Genomic DNA, 25,585 nt, shown 5'->3' with positions numbered 1-25,585 from the left:
CTAACCGAAAACTGTTTTCGGTCCTTGTTAGTATATATAGATGACAGGTTGTTAGGCTTGTGTAACAGTTGTACTTTCACTAGTTTTCGGCCCCTGAGTTGTATCAGACGATTTCAAGTGATTAATCGTATGCAAGCTCAGTTTCATTCATCTTCTACTCCATTTCTTCTTTGTTTTCTTATACTTGATTGATCATTGGTGAAGACCCTTCCATCAAGGACCTTACAATTGGTATCAGAGCTCAAACCGGTGTTAATGAAGTGTGTTTACTTAATTTTCTGCTTCACAGTCATGTTCTACAAGTTCTCGGTCTTTTGAAGCTTGTTTTTGCTCGAGTTTTGAAGATCAGATCACAATTTGCATAGTGTGGAATAGAGATTTGCTTGGATTTCAGCTTTTCAGTTGAAATCTTAGTGTTTTCGGTTTGAACTTCATCAACCGAAAACATATTTTCAATTGATTTCTGCTCAGATCTAAGCTGTTTGGAAGCTGTGTCTAAGGTTTCAAGTGTGTGAAAATCAAAATCGAATGGAAAATTTGAGTTTTTCCTTGAAAACTGTTAGTTTTCGGTTCAATCTTCTGAAACCGAAAATTGTTCTTCAACCAAAAACATTTTAATCTTCAGAAACCGAAAACTGTTCTTCAACCGAAAACCTTTGAATCTTCAGAAATCGAAAACTGTTCTTCGATTGAAATCTCTTGAATCTTCAGAAACCAAAAATCCCCTTTATCATAATAACCGAAAACCCTTGATCCTTCATAAACCGAAAACTCTTATCATTCAGAAACTGAAAACTTATTTAATTGATCATTTTATTTGATTTTCAAGTTATTTTTTTAAAAAATAAACAAAAACAACAAAAATCAAAAACAAAAAAAATGGAATCTCAAAGCATGTCAGCTCACCATGAATTAGATGCGATTATGGGAACCACTTCTCGAATTCCACAACTGTTATCTGCGGAAGGATTTCCAGAATGGAAATATCGGATCGAAAAGTACATCAAAATGAAGGATTTTAAGATATGGCGAAGCATTCTCAGAGGTCCAATCCGCATTACAACTACATTGGAAGATGGAACCATAACTGATAAGCAAGTTGAGAACTACACTGATGATGATTTTGAGAGAGTTGAGGAGCATGAAAAGGCTCTTGCTACACTTACCATGGCATTATCTCCGGAAATCGCTCAAGGTTTCCGTGAGTATACATCAACAAAGGCCTTATGGGAAGCACTGATAGAAGTCTATGAAGGCAACGAAGACATGAAACAGAGTTGCCAAGACATGCTGCGACAAAAGTTCAATATGTTTAACTATGTCTTGGGAGAAACACTTGAGAATCAGTTGCAAAGGTTTATCACACTCACCACAGAAATGAGCTCTGCTGGTGTGATGGTTACAAGATCCGAGATCAACAAAAAGCTACTGAACTCTTAGCTAAAATCCTGGGATATGAATGTCCAGTGATTAAGAAGACCCGAGATTTGAACCGTTTGAGTTTGGCAGAAATGATGGCGATCATCAAGGCTTGTGATCTCGATGATAAGCAAAGGGAGATTAACCATGTCAATTCATACTCCATAACAAATCTTGGGATCCAAACCATCAAGAACACTGCTTTCTCAAGGTTTTCTACTCCTCAAGCTCCTCAAGTTCATATTCCTCAAGTTCAACCCTATATAACTCATCAGCCCACCTCATACGTTACACCTCAAATGCAACACATTCAAGTTCCTCAACCTCAAACTTTAGCTCAAAAATTTGGTTCTAGTGTTGGTTCATGCACACCTGAACCAGTTCAATCTAATGGAATCAGTCCTCAAGTATCATCTTTAAAAGAAAAGGAAGAAAATCTAGCCCTCGCCACTGGTTTGGTAAACTGCTACAACGCTTTTGTGGCCGGAAAACTCTCCCCACAAACTCTCATTTGCTGACCTAGACCAGATCCATCCTGAGGATGTGGAAGAGATGGACATTACATGGTAGATGGCTATGGCAGTTTTCAGGGCAAAGCAGTTCTCCAAGAAAATAGGAAAGAACAATTGGAGTGTGAATTCTGACAAGAAAGTGGGATTCAACAAAGGAAAACTGCGATGTTACAACTGCCATGAGCCTGGGCATTTTGCAAGGGAATGTCCAAAACCAGATCGAAGAGAGAATTCTGAAGGAACCATGGTGCCGGTGACCTATGTCAACAAGGGATCTTCTTTAAGCAATCAGACTGCTAACTTGGCGATGGTGGCTCAATCCTTTAATTGGGAAGACCAAGTTCAGGCTCTGAATATTTCAGGACCTGAAAATGCATATCTTGCCTAGATCAAGAATGGTGTGGAAGAAGAACAGAGAAGGATCCTAAAGAAGAAATGATGAATCTTCAATTTGCATTCTTGGTGCAAACCACTCCAGAGCCTGCCAAACCGAGGTTAGTGAATTTGGTTGCTTTCAATCTTGTATTAAAACTATTAATTTTTTGCGAGACCAAATTGAATTAATCAAGAGAGAGAACGAGGACCTTAAATATGAGGGTTAAACACTTACGGAATATCAAAAGCCTTTAAAGACACAATTAGAAAATAAAACAAAGGACTTTAATGAACTGCAAGAGGATTACAGCAACAAATGCGAGAACTATGATCACCTCAAAAGAAAATTTGTTGCTGTAACCGTTGAACTTGACACATTGAAAAATCGTCTTGAAAATGCTGAATTTATTTTTAACAAATTCGATGGGTCAAGTGAAGTAGTTGCAAGAATGATAGAAGGACAAATGCAATGGAAGGATATTACTTGTGGTAATCAGATAAAAGTAGGATTAAGATTTGAGAGTGTCACCCCTACCTTCAATCATAATTACACTGCTATTCCTTTGTCTCAAGAAGAAATTAACAGAGAACCTTTCATGGTTTATGGGAAGTCAGCTTCTGAACAACCAACACGGTCTATTGATAAAATCTTGGATACTAACATTTCTACCTCAAGTGCAGATAAGTCAGTAGTTCAGGGGGAGCAAGAAGCTAAAAAGTCTGAGTCGAATAATTCTATGTCCAATTTTTGTGTTGAATTTTGTGTTAAATTCAAACACTAAAGTTTTTGTTTCTGGTGGTGTGTTGTTTCACACTGATAATTTTGAAAATAATGGTGTTGTTTCTGATAAAATTGCTAAATCTAATTTGAATGCTTCTACATATTCCACGTTTGCTACACAATCTAGTACTTGTTCTTGCAAATGTGAACATGCTAGAAAAGATAATAAAACCCAGAAATCTGACAAGAGCAGTACTCAATCAAATGATAATAAACAAATTTGCTTCAATTGTGGTACTGCTGATCATATTGCTAGAAATTGTTTAAACCGGATGTTTGTGCATCACATGTCAAAAAGGGGAGAGAATGAGTCTAGAGGACGATCTTTAAGTAGAAAATCCTCCAGAACCTGCTCTCGAGATGATGACCGGAAAACAAATCAAAACAAGAAAATGGCATGTTTTCAAAAGAACAAACGGGTTTTCAATAAATTCACAAACAGTTTACCAAAATTGACCCAAGCTATGCCAAAGTCGATTTCGTCAAAGAGTAGGTCTGGATCTTCAAACTCTTCGAGTAGAAAATCCACCTTCTCAAAGAAAACTGAAAAGAAAACTGTTTCAAAACCTAAATATAAATGGATGCCAAAATTAAAATCTGATGAGTTATCATCCTCATCTATATCTGTTGAAAAAGAAAAATCAAAGTAAAATTGAAAAATGAATCTGTGAAAGTTAAGGGTCAACCCAGGATTGTAATGAGCTGGGTCCCTAAATCTAAATAATTCCGCTCATCGTGCAGGGACAGTTGTGGAGGAATATCGTCAGACCTTGGTATGCCGACAACGGCTGCTCCCGACACATGACTGGAGATATCTCCCAACTGCGCGACATTAAGAGATTTAATGGGGAATATGTCTCCTTTGCTGGCAGAGAAGGCGGAAAGATAACGCAGAAGGGAACGGTGTCAAACGGAGTGCTCAGTTTTGAGAATGTCAATTATTCTCCCGAGCTGAAGCATAGTCTACTGAGCGTTTCTCAAATCTGTGACAAGGGCTACTCAACACACTTCACTGATAAAGAATGTCTAATCTTAAAGCCGGGCATTGTCATCCCGGAGGAGTGTATTCTCGTAAAATCAAAGCGGGATGGGAATGTCTATATTATCGACATGAACAAGAATGTACCCGATGAAGTCACTTGTCTCTTTTCCAAAGTCTTAGAACAAAATGCAATGTTGTGGCATCGTCGACTTAGCCATGCAAATGCAAAGAATATGAATCGTCTTGCTAAGAACAAGATGGTCTGCGGTCTGCCTGTCAGAGATTTTATTACCTTTGAAAATTGTGTTTCCTATGCTCAAGGCAAACACCATCGGAAACCACATCTGCCAAAGTAGGTCAACTCCATCAGTCAGGTGCTCCAATTGTTGCATATGGACTTTTTTTGGTCCGGTAAACATCCTCAGCATCAACCAAAATTCGTATTGTCTCGTTGTGATATACGATTTCTCTCGTTTCACGTGGGTATTCTTTCTGTCGAAAAAAGCTTGGATCGCCGATCTTATCAGGAAGCTCATTGTGATGATCAAGAACCAAACCAACAACCAAGTGAATGAGCTTCGTATAGACAATGGAACAGAGTTCAAGAACGCTATTCTTGATCATTTTTGCGCTGAGAAAGGGATCGTGCGTCAATTTAGCTCTATCCGGACACCACAATAGAATGGTGTTGCTGAGCGGAGGAACCAGACATTACAAGACGCCGCAAGGATGCTGCTTTGTGATTCTAAGCTTCCAGTTTTCTTTTGGGCGGAGGCGATCAACACAACTTGTTATGTTCAAAATCGTGTCCTGATCAACAAAGACCCGATGAAAACACCATATGAGATTCTCTTTGGACACAAGCCATATGTCAGCCATTTTTCGAGTATTTGGCTGTCCTTGCACCCTTCTCAACATGGAATCCAACCGAAAGTTCAATGCTAAATCTAATGATTGCTATTCTGTCGGTTATGCTGCTCGTACTGCTTACCGGTATACAAAAAGAAGATGAAGCAAATCGTGGAGTCTTTCAATGTTCGCTAGCTTGAAGAGAATGAGACAGACGCTAGGGTGGGTCCTGATTGGGTATTTGACTACACATCTCTATTCAAATCCTTTAGTGTGTCGTCTGATAACCAAGCTGGGGCTACCTCTGGCTCGAAGAATATAATTGAAGATGAAGATGAAGAGGTTGTCTACAGACCACCATTGGTTTCTTCTAATCCTCTGGTGGTGTCTACTGTTCTAATTGCTTCTCCTGAATCCTCAACAAAACAATCTGCTCCAGATGCTGACGCTACTCCTCTAACTCCAGTTGAAAGAGAGTTCATGAACCAAGATGCTTCTGTTGTCACTCAAAATTTAATGGAACTTCTCTTTTCCAAACAGATCGAAGATGAGTTTGTAGCAAATTCACCACACGAAGCTAGTACATCTACCATGGATTCTTCAGCACATGACGGAGCTATTAATATTCATAATCTTCCCGTCTCATTCAATGACATCAGTCACGAAGTCCCCTCTTGCATACAGTGTGATCATCCGATAGAAAACGTCATTGACCAGTTGGGTGACGGAGTTCAAACGAGAAGCCAGAGTAGAGACGTCAACACATGTCTCTATTCTTGCTTCATTTCTCAAATAGAGCCCAAGAACATCGATATGGCTTTGAATGAGCCCAACTGGGTAGATGCCATCCATGACGAGCTCAATCAATTCGAAACGCTCGGGGTTTGGAAGTTGGTGGAGCTGCCTAAAGGCAAGAAATCTCTTGACACCAGATGGGTGTTTCAGAACAAGCAAGATGATTCGGGTGTCATTGTCCGTAATAAGGCGAGATTGGTGGTCCGTGGGTTTAGACAAATTGAGGGTCTTGATTATACAGAAGTCAATGCTCCGGTGGTGCGCTTGGAGGCTATTCATATCTTCCTCGCTTATGCTTCCTACATGAACTTCATCGTATATCAAATGGATGTCAAGACGACTTTCCTGTACGACAAGGTGACGAAGGAGATTTATGCTGACGAACCTCCTGGGTTTGTTAACTCAAAACTTCCTAACCATGTCTACAAGTTAGACAAGGCTTTGTATGGGCTGCATCAAGCTCCCAGAGCCTGGTATGCAACCCTCACATAGCACTTGCTCGACCATGGCTATTCCCGTGGAACTATCGATCATACCCTATTTATCAAGCATGTCGGTGTAGACCAGATTCTTGTCAAAATATACGTGGATGATATCATTTTCGGGTCTACGAGTCCTCAGCTATGCAAGGAGTTCGAGGACGTCATGAAAAAGCAGTTCGAGATGAGTTCATTGGGAGAAATGACCATGTTTTTGGGCTTCAGCTCAAACAATGTTCAGCCGAAATCCTGATACATCAAGCCAAATATGTGGACGATATGCTTGAGAAGTTCGGGTTCAGAGACGCTACACCTGATTTGACGCCCATGGCGGAGAGACCACTGCTGACTCCTGATCTTGAAGGCGAATCCATAGATCAAACCTACTTAGATCGATGATTGGATCGCTGATGTATCTGACTACAAGTCGCCCATACATCATGTTTGCGGTCTGTCAATGCGCGTGCTACTAGGCTAATCCTAAGCTGCCTCATCTTATTTTTGTTAAAAGGATTTTTCATTATCTCAAAGGCAGCCCAAAACTGGGTCATTGGTATCCGAAAAATTCCAAATTTAATCTTTATGCTTTTGCAGATAGCAATTATGTAGGTTGCGAGCTTGACAAGAAATCGACTTTAGGCGGATGTCAATTTCTCGGAGAAAGGTTGGTGTCTTGGCAATGCAAGAAGCAACATACTGTCTTGACCTCAACAGCAGAAGCAGAATATGTAGCTGCGTCTGCCTATTGTTCTCAAGTTATATGGATCCAACATCAGCTGTTGGATTACGATTTGAATTTTCAAGAAACCCCTATATTCTGTGATAATGAGGCTGCGATCCAAATTGCTAAAAATCCGGTCCAACACTAAAAAACCAAGCACATCGACATCAAAGTTCATTTTATCAGAGATTGTTATGAGCGCTCGCTCATTCGGCTAGAACAGGTTCACACTAATAATAATGTGGCAGATCTATTCACCAAGCCGTTTAACAAAGATCGATTCGATGTGCTGGTAAACTTTTTGAAAATGATTCGCTTTGAGGATTAATTTTTTTTAGGTTAATTTAAATTTGCACATTTTAATTTCATTCAAGCCCATGCACAAATTTAGGGGGAGAAATAAACAAAAACCAAACAAAAATTAGAAAATTAAAAATCCAAAAACAATAGAAAATCAGGAATTCCAAAAACATTAGAAAAACAGAAAAATCAAAAATATTTTTGAAAAGTGATGTGATGGGACGTGATATCAACAAGTGATAACAGGCAATTTGAATCTGTGTAAGGTACCAAAGCTCAATTGTCTAGGCTATGTGTTCGATGCGCTGGTAGGCACAAAAAGTTTAATGGACTTGACTAGGCTCAGATGAACTTAAGGAATCTAGAGACTTGACAAATCTTGAACTAGATAGTTCCGTTTAGCGTGACAATACGACGCTTGGGTAGGTTGATCAGGGAGATATACATGAGAATCCACCAGTCACATTAAAGAACCCGTATCTAGAACTATGGTTTAACTTTTCCTCGATGTACGGATTCTTTCCTTAATTCCGGTATTGATAGGGCGACTGGGGAATTCTGGTAAATTAGGTCTATAGAAAATTATTTTCTTTCTTTCTTACTGTTAGTCATATGTTGCCTCCTCTGTGTGGTCGAAAGATCCGACCTGGACTGCAACATATGCAAATCTGTCTCTCTGTATCTTCTATCAATGCTATTCTTTCTACCTGTTGGCCATATGTTGTCTCCTTTCCGTGATTCATAATCCAACCTGGTACACAACATATGCAACCTTCTACTTCTCAATCCCTCTGAAATTCTAGTCAGTCATATGTTTCACTCTTTGCATGATTGAAGGATCTGACCTGGGTGTACATCATATGCATTCTAAATCTATCCTCTTTCTGAATAATAGTCTGCTCACCTAAAGTAAGGAGTATCTCAGAAGTTCTTGATTATTAGGGTATGTCAGGAAGCGGGAAACATGTTCTAGTACATCAAAAATTGAACACTTCTAGATTGTCTGTAGATCTCGCTGCTCAATTTAGGTGGACAACAATATCCTTGGTCGTCGTCAGATAAATGGTTCGTAAGAATTTTTATCTAGTAACTTAGGATCAATCTGTCCTGTCACTGATAGCATTCCTAAAATATATCATAATTTTTCGTGTTTAAGTGGACCACAATACCGACGATCGACCAGATCTATTCATGAAAGGAGAGGTACTGATAAATGGAAAATGATTGTCTAACAACTTTGATCCCATATAACAAAAAGTTGATCAATTTCAAGATAGAGGATTAAATATAGTTTGAATTAGTATTTTAGTATTTTTATTTTATTTTATTTTCATTTTTTAGGTTTGATAAATTTTATAAAATGTTTTTTATTTTATTTTAAGTTTTTAAATTTTTAGGATTGGTAAAATTTAGAAAATTTTATTTTATTTTATTTTATTTTATATTGAAGTTAATCCTTAAAATGATTTATTTTTGAAATTTTTAAGTAATGGGCTTAATGTTAATTGAAATTGGGATCAGCCCATGGGTGAAGAACTGGGTTTGGGCCAGGTATATAAGGAAAAAGAAACCTTGAAATCAGTTCTTCCCTCATTTCTCTTTCTCTGACCGAAAACCTCTAGTGTTCTCTCAAACCATCGAAAAATTTTAGTGTTATTTTCTCAAATCAACCTGTTTTTCTTGAAAGTATGCACATTCCGACCATGCTCATGTAATTTTTACCGAGAATCGACCGTGAAATCGTGGAAAAATCATGAAAACATGAACTATCGGCGAGTTTTCGGTCGAAGCCGTTTTCGGTCCATCGGCTTACCGGATTTCGGTCAAGCTGAGCCGTTCTCGGTCAAGCCGGCTCAGACGAATTTCTGTCGAAGCTGTGTTCGGTCAAACCAGCTCATCTAAGCCATTTTCGGTTCTGACTAGCTTTCGGTCGTCACTGTGTTCGGTCCATGAGTTTTCGGTCTAACTGTCTTGACCGAAAACCCATGTTTTGTCTAATAAAATTCAATTTAAATGGCCAATATTTCTGGATTTAATTGAGAAAATAATTTTAAATTGTTATAATCAAATGTTTTCTCACTTGGCTTGTTTTGTGCAGATAAAATGGCAAGCCTCAAAGTTGCAGAAAGTCACAATGTGTCCATTCTTCTTGATGATCCTCCTACAGCACACAACGAGTTCAAATCAATGATGTATATGCTAAGGGAGTGCTGCATCTCAACTGCACTTACATGGAACCCCATCATTTATCTGAACCTGATCAACAAATTCTGGAGATATGCAAGTGTCAAGACTGGAGACAATGGATCAGTGAGGATTGAAGCTTCTATCAGGGGACGCGAAGTTGTTATCTCTGAGGAATTCATTTGAGATATCTTGAAGATTGATGATCAAGCTGCTTACTCGACTGCTATTGATCTAAGAATTGTTGATGAGTATATCGAGAAGATGGGATAGGAGGGAGTCTTTCCACCAACCCTAAAGAAGCTGTTACCTCCTTACTAGAGCTTTCTAGCCCATGTTTTTGTCAATTGCATATCTGGGAGAAAGGGTGGTTCAGACGAAATATCCTCGAGAAATACTCAGGCGATCGTTGCATTGGCTGTCGGAATTGACTTCAAGTTCTCAAGGTTTATTTTGGAAGAGATGGTTTCTAATGCTAACAAGAAGTCGAAGGATCAATTCCTGTTGTATCCAAGACTTATTCAAATCTTCATCAACAACCTATTTCCCGATCTGGTCAAGACAGGAGAAATACTTGACATGAAAGCCTTTGGACCAAACATTGTGAGCCTAATCAAGCAGAACCATAAAGGGAAAATAATGTTTCATGGGAGGCAGGCTCTCGTGAAATTTGGAATGTTTATAGAGCTGTCAGACTCTTCAGAATCCCATGGGTTGTCTGAACAAATGTCAACTGATCAAGCATCGTCTGAACGTGCTGATGTGAATGACGATGTTATCACCGTTTCAGACCATGAGGTTGAAAATGTTACTCCATCCACCATTGTTGCTGAAGAGCATGATCTCACAAACGTGGCGGTTTAAAGTAACTTCAATGAGGGAACTACAGAAGAAGGTGATGAGACTGAAGGAGGAGAAGAGGATGAGTATGAAAATCTTGATATGTCCGGTTACGACAAAGATGATATTTCGATGCAGTTTACTGGACTTGAGCACCCTTTTCCAAATGAAGACCTCGATGACTTCCTCAATGATATCAATGATGGTGCCAATCCAACACCGGAGATAAGGGAGAAAGCTGACGTTCGAGAACTTGAGCCCCCGGTTACCGATCAAGCGTCTGATTCTTCAACTCATATAGAGACATCATCAGGGATTCCTCCCCTTGATAATGTGGTTCCTACATCTGAGCCAAATACAAGTGATACCCAGTTTGACCTGATATCCCAGTCCCCGATGAAAAGACGCAGAATTGATCCAAGGGTGAGACTAGTTTTTCCTGACCCAATTCAAACCACAGAGACTCCTTCATCTACAACATTTGCTCCATCTTCATCTATGCCCATTCAAGAGAATCCCAGCTCCATCTATGAAGATGATGGTTCGACTGCTGGCCTTAGATCGTCTCCTCCAATGCCATATCATGATACTGTCTCTGAAAGACTAACTATTCATTTGTCCTAGCCATCAAGTCCAACTAACTCCTCACGCGGAAAAGGAATATCATTTGAGGAAGGTATATCTAGGGATGATGACGTCTCAGTGCCTGAGCTGAGAAAGGAGATCAGTGTGTTGATCCAGTAAAATATTGAGCTTGATATCAAGGTTGAAGACCTTTAAACTGAGAATGCCAAGCTCAATATTCAAGTTGCTGATCTTCATGAAGATAAAGCTGAGAAAACAAAGCAGATCACCGATCTTCAAAAGCATTTTGGTTTGTTGATCGCCAGCTACTATGATTTGAAGAAGAAACTGGAAAGAGAATTTGGTGACAAATTCAAATCATCTGTCAATGAGCCAAGAATCTATCTTTCAAATCAAGACGCTCCCGTAGTTCCACCTCCTACACGAACAACCACGGTTGTCAATCGTTTTGACAAAGAACCAGTCCAGGCTCCAAGTTTCATGGCATTAAAATGTGCTAAACTAGCCAAGTCTGCTGAGAAGGGTCAATTTTTGTTCAAGAGAAACTCGGATCAGAATGCTGCCGTGGATCAACCAAACATTACCTTTACGGATCTTGGAGAAAATTGCTTCAAAGACGTTTATGGTGATAGGTCTGGGATTATCTCATGGGGATTCCATGACCCTCAGAAAATGTAGATTGTAAGAAGAAAGAGTGGAAATACTGAATTGTATAAAGATGCTCACGAATTCCACTCTTGGACCAGGGTTGATCTTACGGAATTATCTAAGCCTCCTTTTCCAAATCCAACAAATGATCCCAAGGCGACACAGTTCAGGTTATTTTTAGAAGGTCAAGTGGCAATGGGCTTTCCTTCAATGAAGACTGTAGAGTCAATCATCAAAGTACACCCAAGTGTCATTGATCCCAAAACCAACCAGCCTCTTCGGAATGTGATGTGGCCCGCTACTAATAAAGTATAGCAGATCTCTATCCTTTAAGACCATCCACATGGATCTCTACAATCCATGCTATACTGGGTATTTGATGAAACTACAGCTTCTGCTGTCATCAAACTTAAAAATGGATGCATTCGTCTATATGACAAGAGGGATCTGCTACAATTTGGGAAGTGGGATATTCATCAGCTTTCTATTCATCAGATCGTGGTAGCTGAAGACATTTTTGAGCCTGCTGCTAAGGAATACACTGCCATGGTTGCTGATATTATTGAAAAGGAGATGTGGAATGGAGCTATGGGAAGGTCAGACGTGCTGGTGGTTGATAAAGACTAAAACATGCTAGCCCCAAACCAAGGGGGAGATTGAAGGGCCAATATATATATATATATATATATATATATATATATATATATATATATATATATGGTTTGAGCTAGGCATCAATGTATGGATTAGATAGGGTATTTGTCAATGTATTTTGGAGTTGTTTTGAGTATGTTTGATGTTTTCGGTCTAGGAAAGTTTTTTGTCAAGGTGTGATCGAAAACCAGTTTTCGGTCTGCTAACCGAAAACTATTTTCGGTCCTTGTTAGTATATATACATGTCAAGTTGTCAGGCTTGTGTAACAGTTGTACTTTCACTAGTTTTCGGCCCCTGAGTTGTATCAGATGATTTCAAGTGATTAATCGTATGCAAGCTCAATTTCATTCTTCTTCTACTCCATTTCTTCTTTGTTTTCTTATTCTTGATTGATCATTGGTGAAGATCCTTCCATCAAGGACCTTACAACGTTTGCTAGGGAAGCAATCATTCCGTCGCAATTCTGACAACATAATGAAATGTGTGGTAGATGGTATTCCGTTGTTTATTCTGTACTAGGATTCCATCACAAATTCCGTGGTAGTTCTTCCATCACAAATTCTGTTGAAGTTAATCCCTAGAAAAATCCGTGGCGATGATTCCCTAGCAAATTCCGTGATGGTGAACCCCTAGTAAATTCCATGGTGGTGATTTCCTAGTAAATTCCGTAGTAGTGATTCCCTAGCAAATTCCGTGGTGATGAATCCTCACAAATTCCCTGGTGGTGATTCCCTAGCAAATTTTGTGGTGACGAATCCCTAGTAAATTCAATGGTTGTGGATCCCAAGCAAATTTGATGGTGATGAATCCCTAGCAAATTCGATGGTGGTGAATCCCTAGCAATTTTCGTGGTGTATATTATATAGCAAATTGCATATAAAAGATTACATATGTGTGAGAATAAGGAAATGATTGGCAGGGACAAGTTTGAAAAACTTAAACCTTGAGTTAATCCTTAAGATCAATGTCTTCTTTTAATTAGATGTTCCAGTCAAGTTTGGTAATACCAGTCGAGATTGAAGACAGAATTCAACAAAGTACTCAAGTAATAATTGAAGAACTATGAGTATAATCAAAGTAAAGACAATAAATGAGCAAGTAGAATGTTTTGAAAGAGTTTGATTTTAGAGAAGAGTGAAAGTGAAGTAAATGTAAGCATAGCTATCTTTATAACATCAATCTGTAATATTCTTTTCATTAAAACACTCCTTATATAGGAAAAGGAGGTACATCATACAATCTAGTGAAACAAATAAAGGACTGGATAATAAAGTACTTCTGAAAACTGATTATCCAAAGTTACAAAAACACTCAGTCCTATGAAATGTCAAGTCACATAAATGACAAGAATAATAAATACATGAACAGACACTTGATCTCAGACCTTGCTTAATATCAGAACATGCTTTACATTGGACACTAACTCCATTTCGAACCATATACTCATCTCGTACCACAACACATCTCGGACTCAAGACTGACTTCAAATCATATGATTGCTAGAGGTTCAATTTTAGGTTCCAAAAATCTCTCCCCAAGTGAACTTAGTAATCTAGTCAGCTTAGTTCGATTCTCCCTTGATAAACACATATACCCGGTACAACCAATCTCTGACTTCATGATACCACTGAATTTGACTAATGAACTTGGTCTTAACAAGTGCATGGGCATCTGATGTTGTTGCATTTTTGAAAAACTTTTGAATAGATTTAGAAGGAACGAGGTGCTTATCAAGGACTCGAAAGCAGTCCTTGTTCGTTTTCCTTTGCATATACACGTATCGTAGCACCGGTTCATTAATTGGCCCTTCTACCAATATCTAAACCGCTAGAAGTTAGAAATCAATCTTTGCTAAGATTTTTTCGGTTCCGAACAAGTAAGCCAATTCAAAATCGCATCTATAGAACTCAGCGACTTAATCTTTGAGAAAACCCAAGGCAGCATGGTGAGGTCGTCGTTCTGGTGGCTTGGGAAGTGTGCAGCTATTGTCAGGATGTCGTTAGGGTTGATCTATAGGAAGTCAACATCTGTGATGGTGAGTTGATTTTGTTTGTTTCAAAAGATGTGGTATCGGTACAACATACAGTTCAAGTCAATTTTTTTAAAGACTTTCCTTCGAAACCAGGAGATATTGGTAATTCGTTTTCGAGACCATACTTCTTTTTGAGATAATGCATTCTTGGAGTTGAATATCTTCAAACATTCTCTTTAAGTTCTAATGATCATTTGAGGATCATCTTTCAGGTGGAGAGGAGCTAACTTTGTGTAGAACCTGCTGTATGGAGAGAAGGGAAATCAGTCTGGTCCGAATCTTGATTTGGGAGATCGTAATATATAAAAGGCACATTGTGCAAGTCATGCTTTATTCCTTCTCTACATAAAGGGGAAATACCATGCATCGGATGAGGATTATCTTTGAGTGCTTGGATTCTGATGCTTTCCTTGAGGGCTTGATCTATTTCGGCCTGAGGCCAACTTGCTTTTTTTTTAACATGAGGCTTTGAGTTGTGGAATTCTGATATGGGTTTCTTTCCTTTGTCTTGCTGTTTGTTGATGACCGCAAAGATGACTTGCATGCTTTCATCAATGGAGAATTTAGGAGGAGAGGAAGTCAAGTGCTCTTCAGGAATATCACCAGGTTTCTAAAGAGGAGAGCCTTCATTGATGGGAGTTATCCTGGGAGAGAGAATCAGAGGTAGCATTGATTGAGTGGCTCGGAAGGCATCAACTGTTAGCTTGGTTTTTGCTTTTGCCACTTCACAGCTTCTTTGAAGTACATCAGCTAGGGATGATGGCCATGAGACTGCAGACCATATCCGTTGCTTTTTCTCAAATAACACTTTGGCTGGGAACTTACTTGGAGCTGGAATTCCTATGATAGCATTAGTGATGTACTTATCTTCTTCATCCTCGTCATCAACATCTGAAGTACCTATAAGAACTTGCAAAGAATCATCATCAGAGTCTTCATCTCGGAGTTGAAACTCTGAGGCAGGCTTCCAGGGGATGGATTGACTTCCCTTGCTAGGCCCTTCTCCCCCTCTTGCAGCGGATGACCCAAAAACCGATGCAAGCGTAACAGACTCATTGAGTTCTGAGAATCGATCGAATACCTTCTGAAAATATTAATTTATCTGTAACGTTAAGGCATCATAAGCGTCAGCTGTGGGAGCTTGAGCTTTCAGGTGATCGAAGAGTTGGCCTAGGATGGAGAGCATCTCATCAAATTTATTGTTCGAAACATCCACAGTATTCCAACATGCCTTGAAGAGCTTGATAAGAACTTGTTGAATGATTAGGTTCATCTCATCTTTCTTCTTGATCTCCTTTTCTAGTCGCTGAATTTGCTTCTCTTGGCGGACGTAGATTTGCTTGATCAGTTCATTCGTAGCACTGATCATCTCATCATGGACCTTCAACATTGTGGTGATCGTGTCGAGGTAATGGTCATGACTAGCATTGTATTTCAGTTCAACTTCCTCAATAGTATGCTTGAGTCTGAGGGAAATGATTTGACTGAACCAGACTTTTCTTTCTGCACTCGAGGGTCCGGATCTGGTGGCTTCAGACATGGATAGTAAAATGACATCCATCTTGGAGTCTAGATTAGAAACCTTGGCTTCAATCTTCGCGTTATGTCCGGCCACAGAGGTTTTAATTGAGTTGACCTTCTTGACAGCTTCAGAGACATGGTCTCATGACTGAGGTGGAGGTCTGAGACTTGGCTTTATCACCTTCTTAATTTACTGGTGGTTCGGAGGGGCCAGGTTGAGTTGCAGTGGCTGTATTTTATGGCTTGGGAGCAGTAGACTTTGTTTCATCTCCAAGATGAATTTATGCTTGATCATCAATCTTGATCTCTTCGTTTAACAGGCTCGGAAGAAGAGGAGGAAAGCCTAAAATCATAATCTCATTTTGAAGAAGATGGATTTGTTGGGAGATGAAGGAAAACAGTGGTGGAGCAACAGTAGAAGCACTATCATCATTGAACATAAATTCATCTAAATGTTATTCATCAGGATCGAGGTGGGAAGCGTCGTAGTGTTGAATTTTGGGAGGGTTGTTCGAGACGATGTTGTCTAGTGTTTCACCTTAGGAAAATTCTTGATCAACAACTTCGTTAGATGGAGCAACAAAGGGTAAGTTACTTTGGATGGATCTGTTTCTCATTGAAATGGGAGTTGCTTCAACCTTGGATCTCGTGAGCTCTGGATGCCTTTTATGATCCCTGCTAACAAAATCTAGCTACTGAGGATCATTAGAACATGGTCGCCCTCTACCTGAACCAGGTACCAGACTAGTTTTGGCATCCGATGTACAAGGAACAACTCCTGCTTCATAATGCTTGAGGTTCGAGACATGGATCTCGAACCATGCTTGTGTTGAAAGAAGAGGGTTTTCCAAATCAAATCGTGGGTTTGTTCGAGGGGGTGCAATGAACTATGTTCAACACCAGCAGCACGTTGTTGGGAAGGTGCTGGTGGATTATGAGAAGACTCCGTGTGAGTGTGTGATTGTGGTAATGAAACTTCGAAGGGTACTTCGGAAGAGTGGCCGGGTGGGGTTAGAGGATGGCCAAAGTCAGACGAAATGTCTATGTTTCCTTCCTGTTGAGAAGAAGAATCGACTTTGGTTCTCTTTTTGGCTTTGGGTGTGGACGGATACGTCTTTCACTTGACAAACTTCTTTTTCTTACCACTATATGGAACAGGCTTGGCCACATCCAAGATAGGCTAAACAGAGACAGGGGTGGATTGTGTAGGGCTATACCCAATCGTAGTCTTCAAATGTTATTTCAAATGGATGGACTTGGAAGGTAGGGTGGCCAGCATGTGTTCAGGTAATGGCCTAATAGGTCCGAAAGATCTCTGGTTTGGAAGGCGATAAGTCTTAATAGTTTTGAAGAATAGAAATACCTCTTTCGGAATTGTGTCAACCGCTATCTGTTCTTTCCTTTGCCGGTACAGTTGTTCAATGGTCAAATCCCAAATCCCAGACTCGATATCTCGTGAGGCTTGCAATTGATGGAAAACTTCCGAAAGTCTTGCCACATGACTTCCATGAGATCCATAGTGTTGTTCTTTCCTGGAAAGATAATGTACACGACATAAAGCCAATCCTAATGGGATTTTGAGCACTATAACATCCCTATGGTGCACATACAACCCTAATGCTTTGGATCTATTTTTTTCTCTAGTTATACATGCAATAAACAATTTTCTAAAGCATGAAGCCTAAACTAGCATACAACTTGATATATGAATCATAAAACTAGTTAGAAGATTACCTTTTGTTGTAGCTTTTTGTATTTAGCCTTTAAGAACTTAGCACCTCAAGTGTGATGCCTCACATGGTTCACAAAACACCACCAACAATTGGAGAATTTGAGACAGAGGTTAGAGGCACTCAAGAATCAGCTATAGTATCTCTAAGATCACTAGTGTCCTCATTCTAGGCCAAAGGGTTACATATATATGTATATATATATATATATATATATATATATATATATATATATATGTATAGTGTAGAATTCAAAGGGTTATGTGTAAACCCTAATTCTTACACTTTCTCATCACTAATCAATCATGGATTATTAGCCCAACCTATATATATATATATATATATATATATATATATATATATATATATATATATATCATTGATTTACACAATCAGCCCCTATAAATTTAATTAGTCTCTTTTGATCACTATATTAATTCCAAATTAATTCTTGATCAATACTAATTAAATAATATGAATCCTCAATTACTATATTATACTTATAATATATTAATAAATAATAAATAACATCTTTCTCAAATATCCATCGTATCAGATTGTTCTGGTGAATGTAACCCAAAATAGACCATGCTACACTCGGGTCAAGTACATACCAATTATAGTTATGGGCTTAGACACCTAATCCAATAGCCTCCCACTTGGATAAGTCTAATAACTATAATTGCAAGTACGACTTAGAACCCAATTAGCAGTCATAGCTCTTAAAAGCCGCTGTCGAACTCAGACGCTCCATTTTAGATAAGGGATCATATAATCCTTTGTTCTTCAAGATATCGTGCGGAAAAATAGATGGAACATAACCAAACTTATTGTTCAACAATTTGTTTCCCGATTTCCGATTTTGTTGACATAGAACATAATTGAACACCTCAATTGAGTCCTGACCGAGCCCGACACATAAGTCAAAACAAAATCATCGAGAGGCCCATGATACCGCTTTTAATCCTCCATGTATAAAAGGAACATATAAACCTTGACTTATATGATTGTACTAACTAGTCGTTAAATCATACACAATAGCACATTTTATAACATCAAGTTATTGATGCATTTTCGCACTTTCAATGTACAACCAACTCATAGTCAACAACTCATATATCTCCGTTTGAAGACTATATGATATTATCATCTCACAATCACTCGTGATAAATTCAATGAAGTGATTCATGTGAGTGTGGGTTGAGTCCAATACTCAGACCTTATGAGCACTCATGAGTGTTGTAGCAAACTATTGCTATGTCTAAACACTTTAGACAATCTACAAGCCAAATTCATGGCAGTCTTGCCTCAATACCTACTTCCAAAGAATGATCGACTATGGATAGTATGAATAATCTTATTATTCTGGAAATCAAAACATGTAAAATGAAACAATCGTAAACAATTGACACAAGATAGTAACTTTGCTCATAAATAAAACTCCTTTTATTTAATCATCAAATGTCAATTACATTTTATCTATTAAAAGTTTCTAAACAGCTATCTAATCATTAAACCTAGTATCATCCTTCAGCCCAATGCTCCTCGCATGCTGTAAGTGCTTAACCCTATCCAATCCCTTCATAAGGGGATCTTCTGGGTTCTCCTCTGACGATACCCTCTTTGCTACGAGGAGTCCTTGTTCTATCTGATGTCTTATGAAGTGATATTTTCTGCCGATGTGTCTGGATTTTCCATGATCCCTCGGTTCCATGGCTAAGGTGACCGCACTCTCGCCGTCACAGAAAATCTTCATTGGCTCCTTTATTGCTGGTACAACTCCAAGGTCGTCGATGAAGTTCTTTAGCCATATCACCTCCTTTGACACTTCTCTTGCTGCTATGTACTCTGATTTGCACGTTGAATCAGCTACAACATCCCGTGTGGAACTTTTCCAAGTTATTACTCCTCCATTAAGGCTAAATACCCAGCCCGAATGAGAGCGGAAATTATCTCTGTCGGTCTAAAATCTGGCGTCACTATACCCTGTTACTCTCACGTCATCACTCCCACCGAGGGTAAGGACCCAGTCCTTACTCCTCCACAAGTACTTAAGAATGTTCTTTACTACAGTACAGTGAGCTTTACCAGGATTCCCTTGATATCTGCTGACAATGCTCAAGGAAAAGGCCAAATCATGGCGATTACAAGTCATAACATACATGATCGTGCCAACTGAGAAAGCATATGGTACTCGACTCATCTCTACTATCTCGGCCTCTGTACTCAGACTCTAAGTCTTACTCAACTTGGTATTGCTTTGAATAGGTAAGTCACCTTTCTTGGAATTCTCCAAGTTGAACCGTTTCAACACCTTATCCAAATAGGTACTTTGACTAAGTCCATTTATTCTTTTACTCATGTTTCTCAATATCCTGATCCCTAGAATATAGGTAGCTTCCCCAAGGTCCTTCATATTGAAACACTTCCCAAGCCAGAACTTAACCTCCTGCAAGGTAGGGATGTCATTTCCTATGAGAAGTATGTCATCCACATACAACACCAGAAAGCTAACTATACTCCCAATATATTTGACATATACACAGGACTCATCCTCGCTTCTCGAAAAACCAATCTCTTTGACTCTCATCGAAAAAATACTCCATCTGCGAGATACTTGTTTCAATCCATAAATGGATTTCTCAAGCTTACACACTCTATTAGGGTACTTTGCACTGACAAAACCCTCTGGCTGACACATGTAAACATCTTCAGCCAACTTCCAATTAAGGAAAGCGGTTTTGACATCCATTTTCTGTATTTCATAATCATGAAGTACAGTTATGGCTAGCACAACCCTTATAGATTTAATCTTTGCTACTGGTGAGAAGGTCTCATCATAGTCAACTCTATGAGTTTGAGTAAAGCCCTTCACAACCAATTGCACATTATATGTGTGTACTTTCTCATGCATGTCCGTTTTCTTCATGAAGATCCATTTGCACCCAATTGTCTTTCGACCTGTTACAATATCAACCAAGTTCCAAACTTGATTTTCATACATGCACTGAATCTCGCTATCTATTGCTTCTTTCCATTTAGCAAACTCAGGGACAGTCATGGCTTCCTATTAGTTGTTAGGTTCATCCAAAATTTACCAGTGTGCTATCACTGATAAATGTATCACCATCTGTAGTAATATGGAAACCATATAACACAGGTGGAACACTAACTCTACTGGAACGCATCAGAGGTAAGAACTCGTCAACTGGTTCAACAGGAGTTTCCTCCTTAGATTGAGTGCTAGTGTTTGAGGTTCTTTCATCACTTAACTCTTGAAGTTCTTCAAGGTTAATTTTCCTCCCACTGTCCTCTTGGCATATGAGTTCTCCTCTCTCTCTCTCTCTCTCTCTCTCTCTCTCAAAACCCCTATCCTTGCAACCAAGACAACATTGTCACTCAGTCTGTAGAAGAGTTATCCAAAAGATTTCTATGGGTAGCTGATGAAAATACATCGCTCACTTTGAGGTTCAAGCTTTTTGTGAGTCTCATGCCTCATGAAAGCCTCGCAACCCCAAACCTTGATGCGTGATAATGAGGGAACCTTCCATGTCCACATGTCGTGAGGTGTTTTGGAAACCTTTTTGGTTGAGACTAGATTAAGGATATGGGCGGCAGTCTCTAAGGCATACCCCCATAATGAGATAGGTAATGAAGCTTGACTCATCATGGAACGAACCATGTCCAACAAGGTTCAATTGCGCCTCTCAGCCACACCATTAAGCTGTAGTGTCCTGGGTGGAGTCAGTTGTCAAACAATTCGACGTTCCTTAAGATAGTCGTGGAACTCGATACTAAGATACTCACCACCTCGATCGGATCAGAGCATCTTTATCTTCCAGCCCAATTGATTCTCCACTTCTTGTTTAAACTCGTTGAACTTTTAAATGGTTTCTCACTTATGCTTGATTAAGTAGATATAGCCATATCTGTTGTAATCATCAGTAAAAGTCACATAGAAGCGATTGGTATCCCTTGTGGCAGATCTAAAGGTTCCACACATATCGGTGAAGGGTAACTTGGTCATCTTTCCAAGCAAACAAGATTCACAAGTACCAGTGAAGGGTAACTTGGTCATCTTTCCAAGCAAACAAGATTCACAAGTGTCATCCGACTTTAAGTCGAATCACTCCAACACACCAGCCCTTTGGAGTTGGCCTATGCGCTTTTTGTTGACATGTCCAAGATGATAATGGCACAAGCATGCTTTGTCCAAATTATTGGACGAATCAATATATAATACATTATTTCCTAAGTTGTCTAGAACCATCACAGTTTCATATACACCATTACAACGCAATGCTTTAAAATAAAATACACCATTATAAAAAGCATTAATAGAACCAATTTCATTATCAAATGAAAATCTAAAACCTTGTTTGTACAAACCATGAAAAGAAATAATGTTTCTCGCCATATCGGATGAGTAGCAAGAACTATTCAAATCTAATTCTAACCCACTACTAAGTAATAAAGAAAAAAAATCCAATCTTGGTGACATGCGACATTTTCCTATTCCCCATGATTAAGTTCATTTTCCGTGCTCTACATCCCTACTTCTTCATAGACCCTGCAAATCAGAACAAATGTGGAAACCACAACCTGTATCAAGGACCCTAGAACTGGAATGTGATGAGTTATTAGATAGAATAGTGTAAATAACTACATGGGTGGGCTTTATTTTCCCATCTTTGACATACTAGAAGTATTTGGGGCAGCTTCGCTTCCAGTTCCCTTTATCATGACAATAAAAGCACTCTGCTTCTTTTGGATTGGTAGAGGGATTAGCAGAACCAACTTTGGTCCCACTAGAAGAGGATCCATCATTATACATTCCCTTGTGGCTCTTAGAAGGAGCCTTCCTCTTCTTCCCTTTCCCATGTCCAATTGCCAGGACTGCGGCAGCGGCAGTAGGAGTAGGAGTAGACACAACAGATTTTCCTTTTAGACAACTTTCATCAGTTCAAAAAAGGCCTTGAAGCTTGCTAAGAGTGACCTCCTCCTTGTTCATACGATAAGTCATACAAAACTTTTCATAGAAAGGAGGCAAAGAGTGTAGGATAATATCAATTACCAAATCTTCATTGAAGTTAACATTAAACTTCAACAAGTGGTCCACAAACCTTTGCATTTTCTGCAAGTGGGTCGTGATGGACTCTCCATCCTTCATTTTTGTTGTTATCATGGAGGAAATGATTTCATACCTTACCTGACGAGCACTTTGATGGTATCTTTCCATCAAGTATTGTTGCATCTCGAAAGGGTACTAGTCCTCATAGGGCTTTTGAAGTTCTATTGTCATAGTGGAAAGCATGATACAAGACACCTTTGTGACATCCTTCTCATGTGCCCCATACTCAGCAACCTCTTCAGGAGTAGCAGTGGCTTCATCAATCTCATTAAGCTCTTTGTCGAGGACATATTCTTTGTCCTCTTAACGAGTGACCATCCTAATGTTTCGAATCCAGTCATTGAACTTCGAACCATCAAAGATGACTCTCCCACACAAGTTCATGAGGGAGAAAGAGTCCGAAGGGTTTTAGCCAGAAGAGGTGTTGGCAGACATATGAAAAAGAAAGATAGAGTTTGGATTAGATAAAATCCTTAATATAACACCCAAATGAAATATTTTGGCTAGGACCCAACACAATATATTACAATTCAGAAGAGGGATGCCGTAATCCAATTGCAAAATATTTGAAGGTAGGTAAATGAGGATTTACCAATTTCCACCATGAAAAACGAATTTAAATATTAAGTTTTAATTGGATTGAAATTCCAAGATTCTTTTTTAGATTCATTGAACATTTCAATGACATGTTTAAATCTTAATTATGCCCTTCAAGTTTGTGACTGGGATACCGAGGATCACAAACAAGGTGTGAATAACCATGCAAATGTGCTTGGTACTCTTGATGTCATTTATCAGCTATTCAATGTGACGGTTAACCACACACGCTCCATTAATCTTTGAAAAACATCATGCTACGCTTTGCCACCCTTGTTAGTCCATGTTAGTATGCCAGTTAACCACACCCGCTCCACTAACGACATGGAAAGGTGCAAAGTGCAATTTCATGGAATAACATCATTTGCACATTTTCCTAAAGTAACTAAGATTGGGAATTTAGTAAAATATCTAGTTACTTTATAATTATCATTATACTTTTAATGAGAGTTAATGTCCTACCCTACTCGTTTGGCTAACGACCCTCTACCAATCAAGGAAGTGGTGGGTGAGAGTGGACACCCATTAAACTACCATTTTATAGGGAGTATCCTTATACCCCCTTATAGACCGGCTTCATGAATGAGACATACTAACTATAAGACTGACTTGTCTTATACATATATATATATATATATATAATTATTAAACTTATAATATTATAATATTATAAAGGTTGAATTTGAAACATTTAAAATTCTATGGTTTGGAACTCTTCAAAACTTTTGGGTTTCCATTACTTATGAGTTAATGTATTTTAATGAATGAGACTCTTGATGTTCCATAACTTGAGGACAAGTTATCGAGTTCTTTAGAAAACATTTAGATCAATTTTAATTAATAAAATTATCATATAATTTATCATTGATCTAATCTAACTCATAAGGCAAGGCAATTAAAATCAAATAATACAAATAATCAACTTATTATCTTAAAATTTGATAACTGTCCTTTATGGTAATGATCCTAATCCAATTTTGGCCAAAAGGCTCGAAAATTTGCAAGCAAAAAGTTCTACTGGACGAGTGCATGAACTGGACTCGTCGACTTGCCATTTTGTAAGTGAACTCGTCGAGTTAGATCATTATACTCGTTGAGTTCATCAGTCAGAGGCCAGAAATGTTACTTTTTCAGCTTTGAAAATCAACCAAGCATCAATATAACAGAAAACAACCCTAGGCTCTGATACCACTGATGGGATTTTGAGCACTATAACATCCCTATGGTGCACATACAAACCTAATGTTTTGGATCTAGTTTTTCTCTAGTTATACATGCAATAAACATTTTTCCAAAGTATGAATCCTAAACTAGCATACAACTTGATATATGAATCATAAAACTAGTTAGAAGATTAGCTTTTGTTGTAGCTTGTTGTATTTGGCCTTTAAGAACTTAGCACCTCGAGTGTGATGCCTCAAATGGTTCACAAAACACCACCAACAATTGGAGAACTTGAGAGAGAGGTTAGAGGCACTCAATAATCGGCTATACTATCTCTAAGATCACTAGTGTCCTCATTCTAGGCCAAGGGGTTATATATATAGTGTAGAATTCCAAGGGTGATGTGTAAACCCTAATTCTTACACTTGGGCTTGTAATGGACTAACACTATATGTATACTTACATAAGCTTATCCCATCACTAATCAATCATTGATTATTATCCCAATATATCACTGATTTACACAATCAGCCCCTGTAAATTTAATTAGTCTCTTTTGATCACTAAATTAATTCCAAAGTAATTCTTGATCAATAATAATTAAATAATATGATTCCTCAATTAATATATTATATTATAATATATTAATAAATCATAAATAACCAATTTCTCAAATATCCATCCTATCAGATTGTTCTGGTGAATGCAACCCAAAACAGACCATGCTACTCTCGGGTCAACTATATACCAATTATAGTTATGAGCTTAGACACCTAATCCAATAAATCCTTGCTGAGTGTGTCCTTACCACCATGTTTCCCTGACAGACCTCTAAGAATGAAATGAATAAGGACTGTCCAAAGGCCTGAATCAACAGATTTGTTCAATTTATATGCTTTAAACTCTTCAGCATACCCAATGTGATTAAGTGATGACTGAAACTCTTCAGCTGACGGTTCTTGAACCTTGAAGTATATAGGGTTTTCTGGAATTCCAATTGCTTTAAAAAAAGTGGACTTATGAACAGGAGTAATGCGATCTCATGTCATCTTTGTCTTAAAAACATCATTCTCAATCTTGATTCTTTGAAAAGCGGTGTGAAGAAGATGAAGGGGAATCTGTGGGTCTAGAATTTTGGTAAGTGGAACAGAGATGGGGTGACGAGCACCGAACTCGATCCTGACCTGGATGGAATCATCATAGTCCATGGGGTCCAAGGAGAAGAGTTGCATGGTATCCCTATGAAAGGGCTCTGTCAATGAAGAGGAAGCAGACCCTTTGGATG

General features: G+C 38.7%; 1 protein-coding gene across 1 annotated transcript; it reads left to right on the top strand.

Moving 5' to 3' along the window:
• Positions 1-879: 879 nt before the first annotated feature.
• Positions 880-1,440, top strand: LOC145099519 (uncharacterized). The gene has a single exon (XM_079037087.1). The coding sequence runs from the start codon at positions 880-882 to the stop codon at positions 1,438-1,440; it is 561 nt and encodes a 186-aa protein (XP_078893213.1).
• The last annotated feature ends 24,145 nt before the right edge of the window (positions 1,441-25,585 follow it).

Source organism: Lactuca serriola, chromosome 4 (genome assembly GCF_051521515.1).
Source record: "Lactuca serriola cultivar US96UC23 chromosome 4, Lser_US96UC23_V15, whole genome shotgun sequence".
In the NCBI taxonomy this organism is placed as follows: Eukaryota; Viridiplantae; Streptophyta; class Magnoliopsida; order Asterales; family Asteraceae; genus Lactuca; species Lactuca serriola.
The sequence above is the reverse complement of the archived record's forward strand: the minus strand, read 5'-3'. Positions and strand labels throughout refer to the sequence as shown.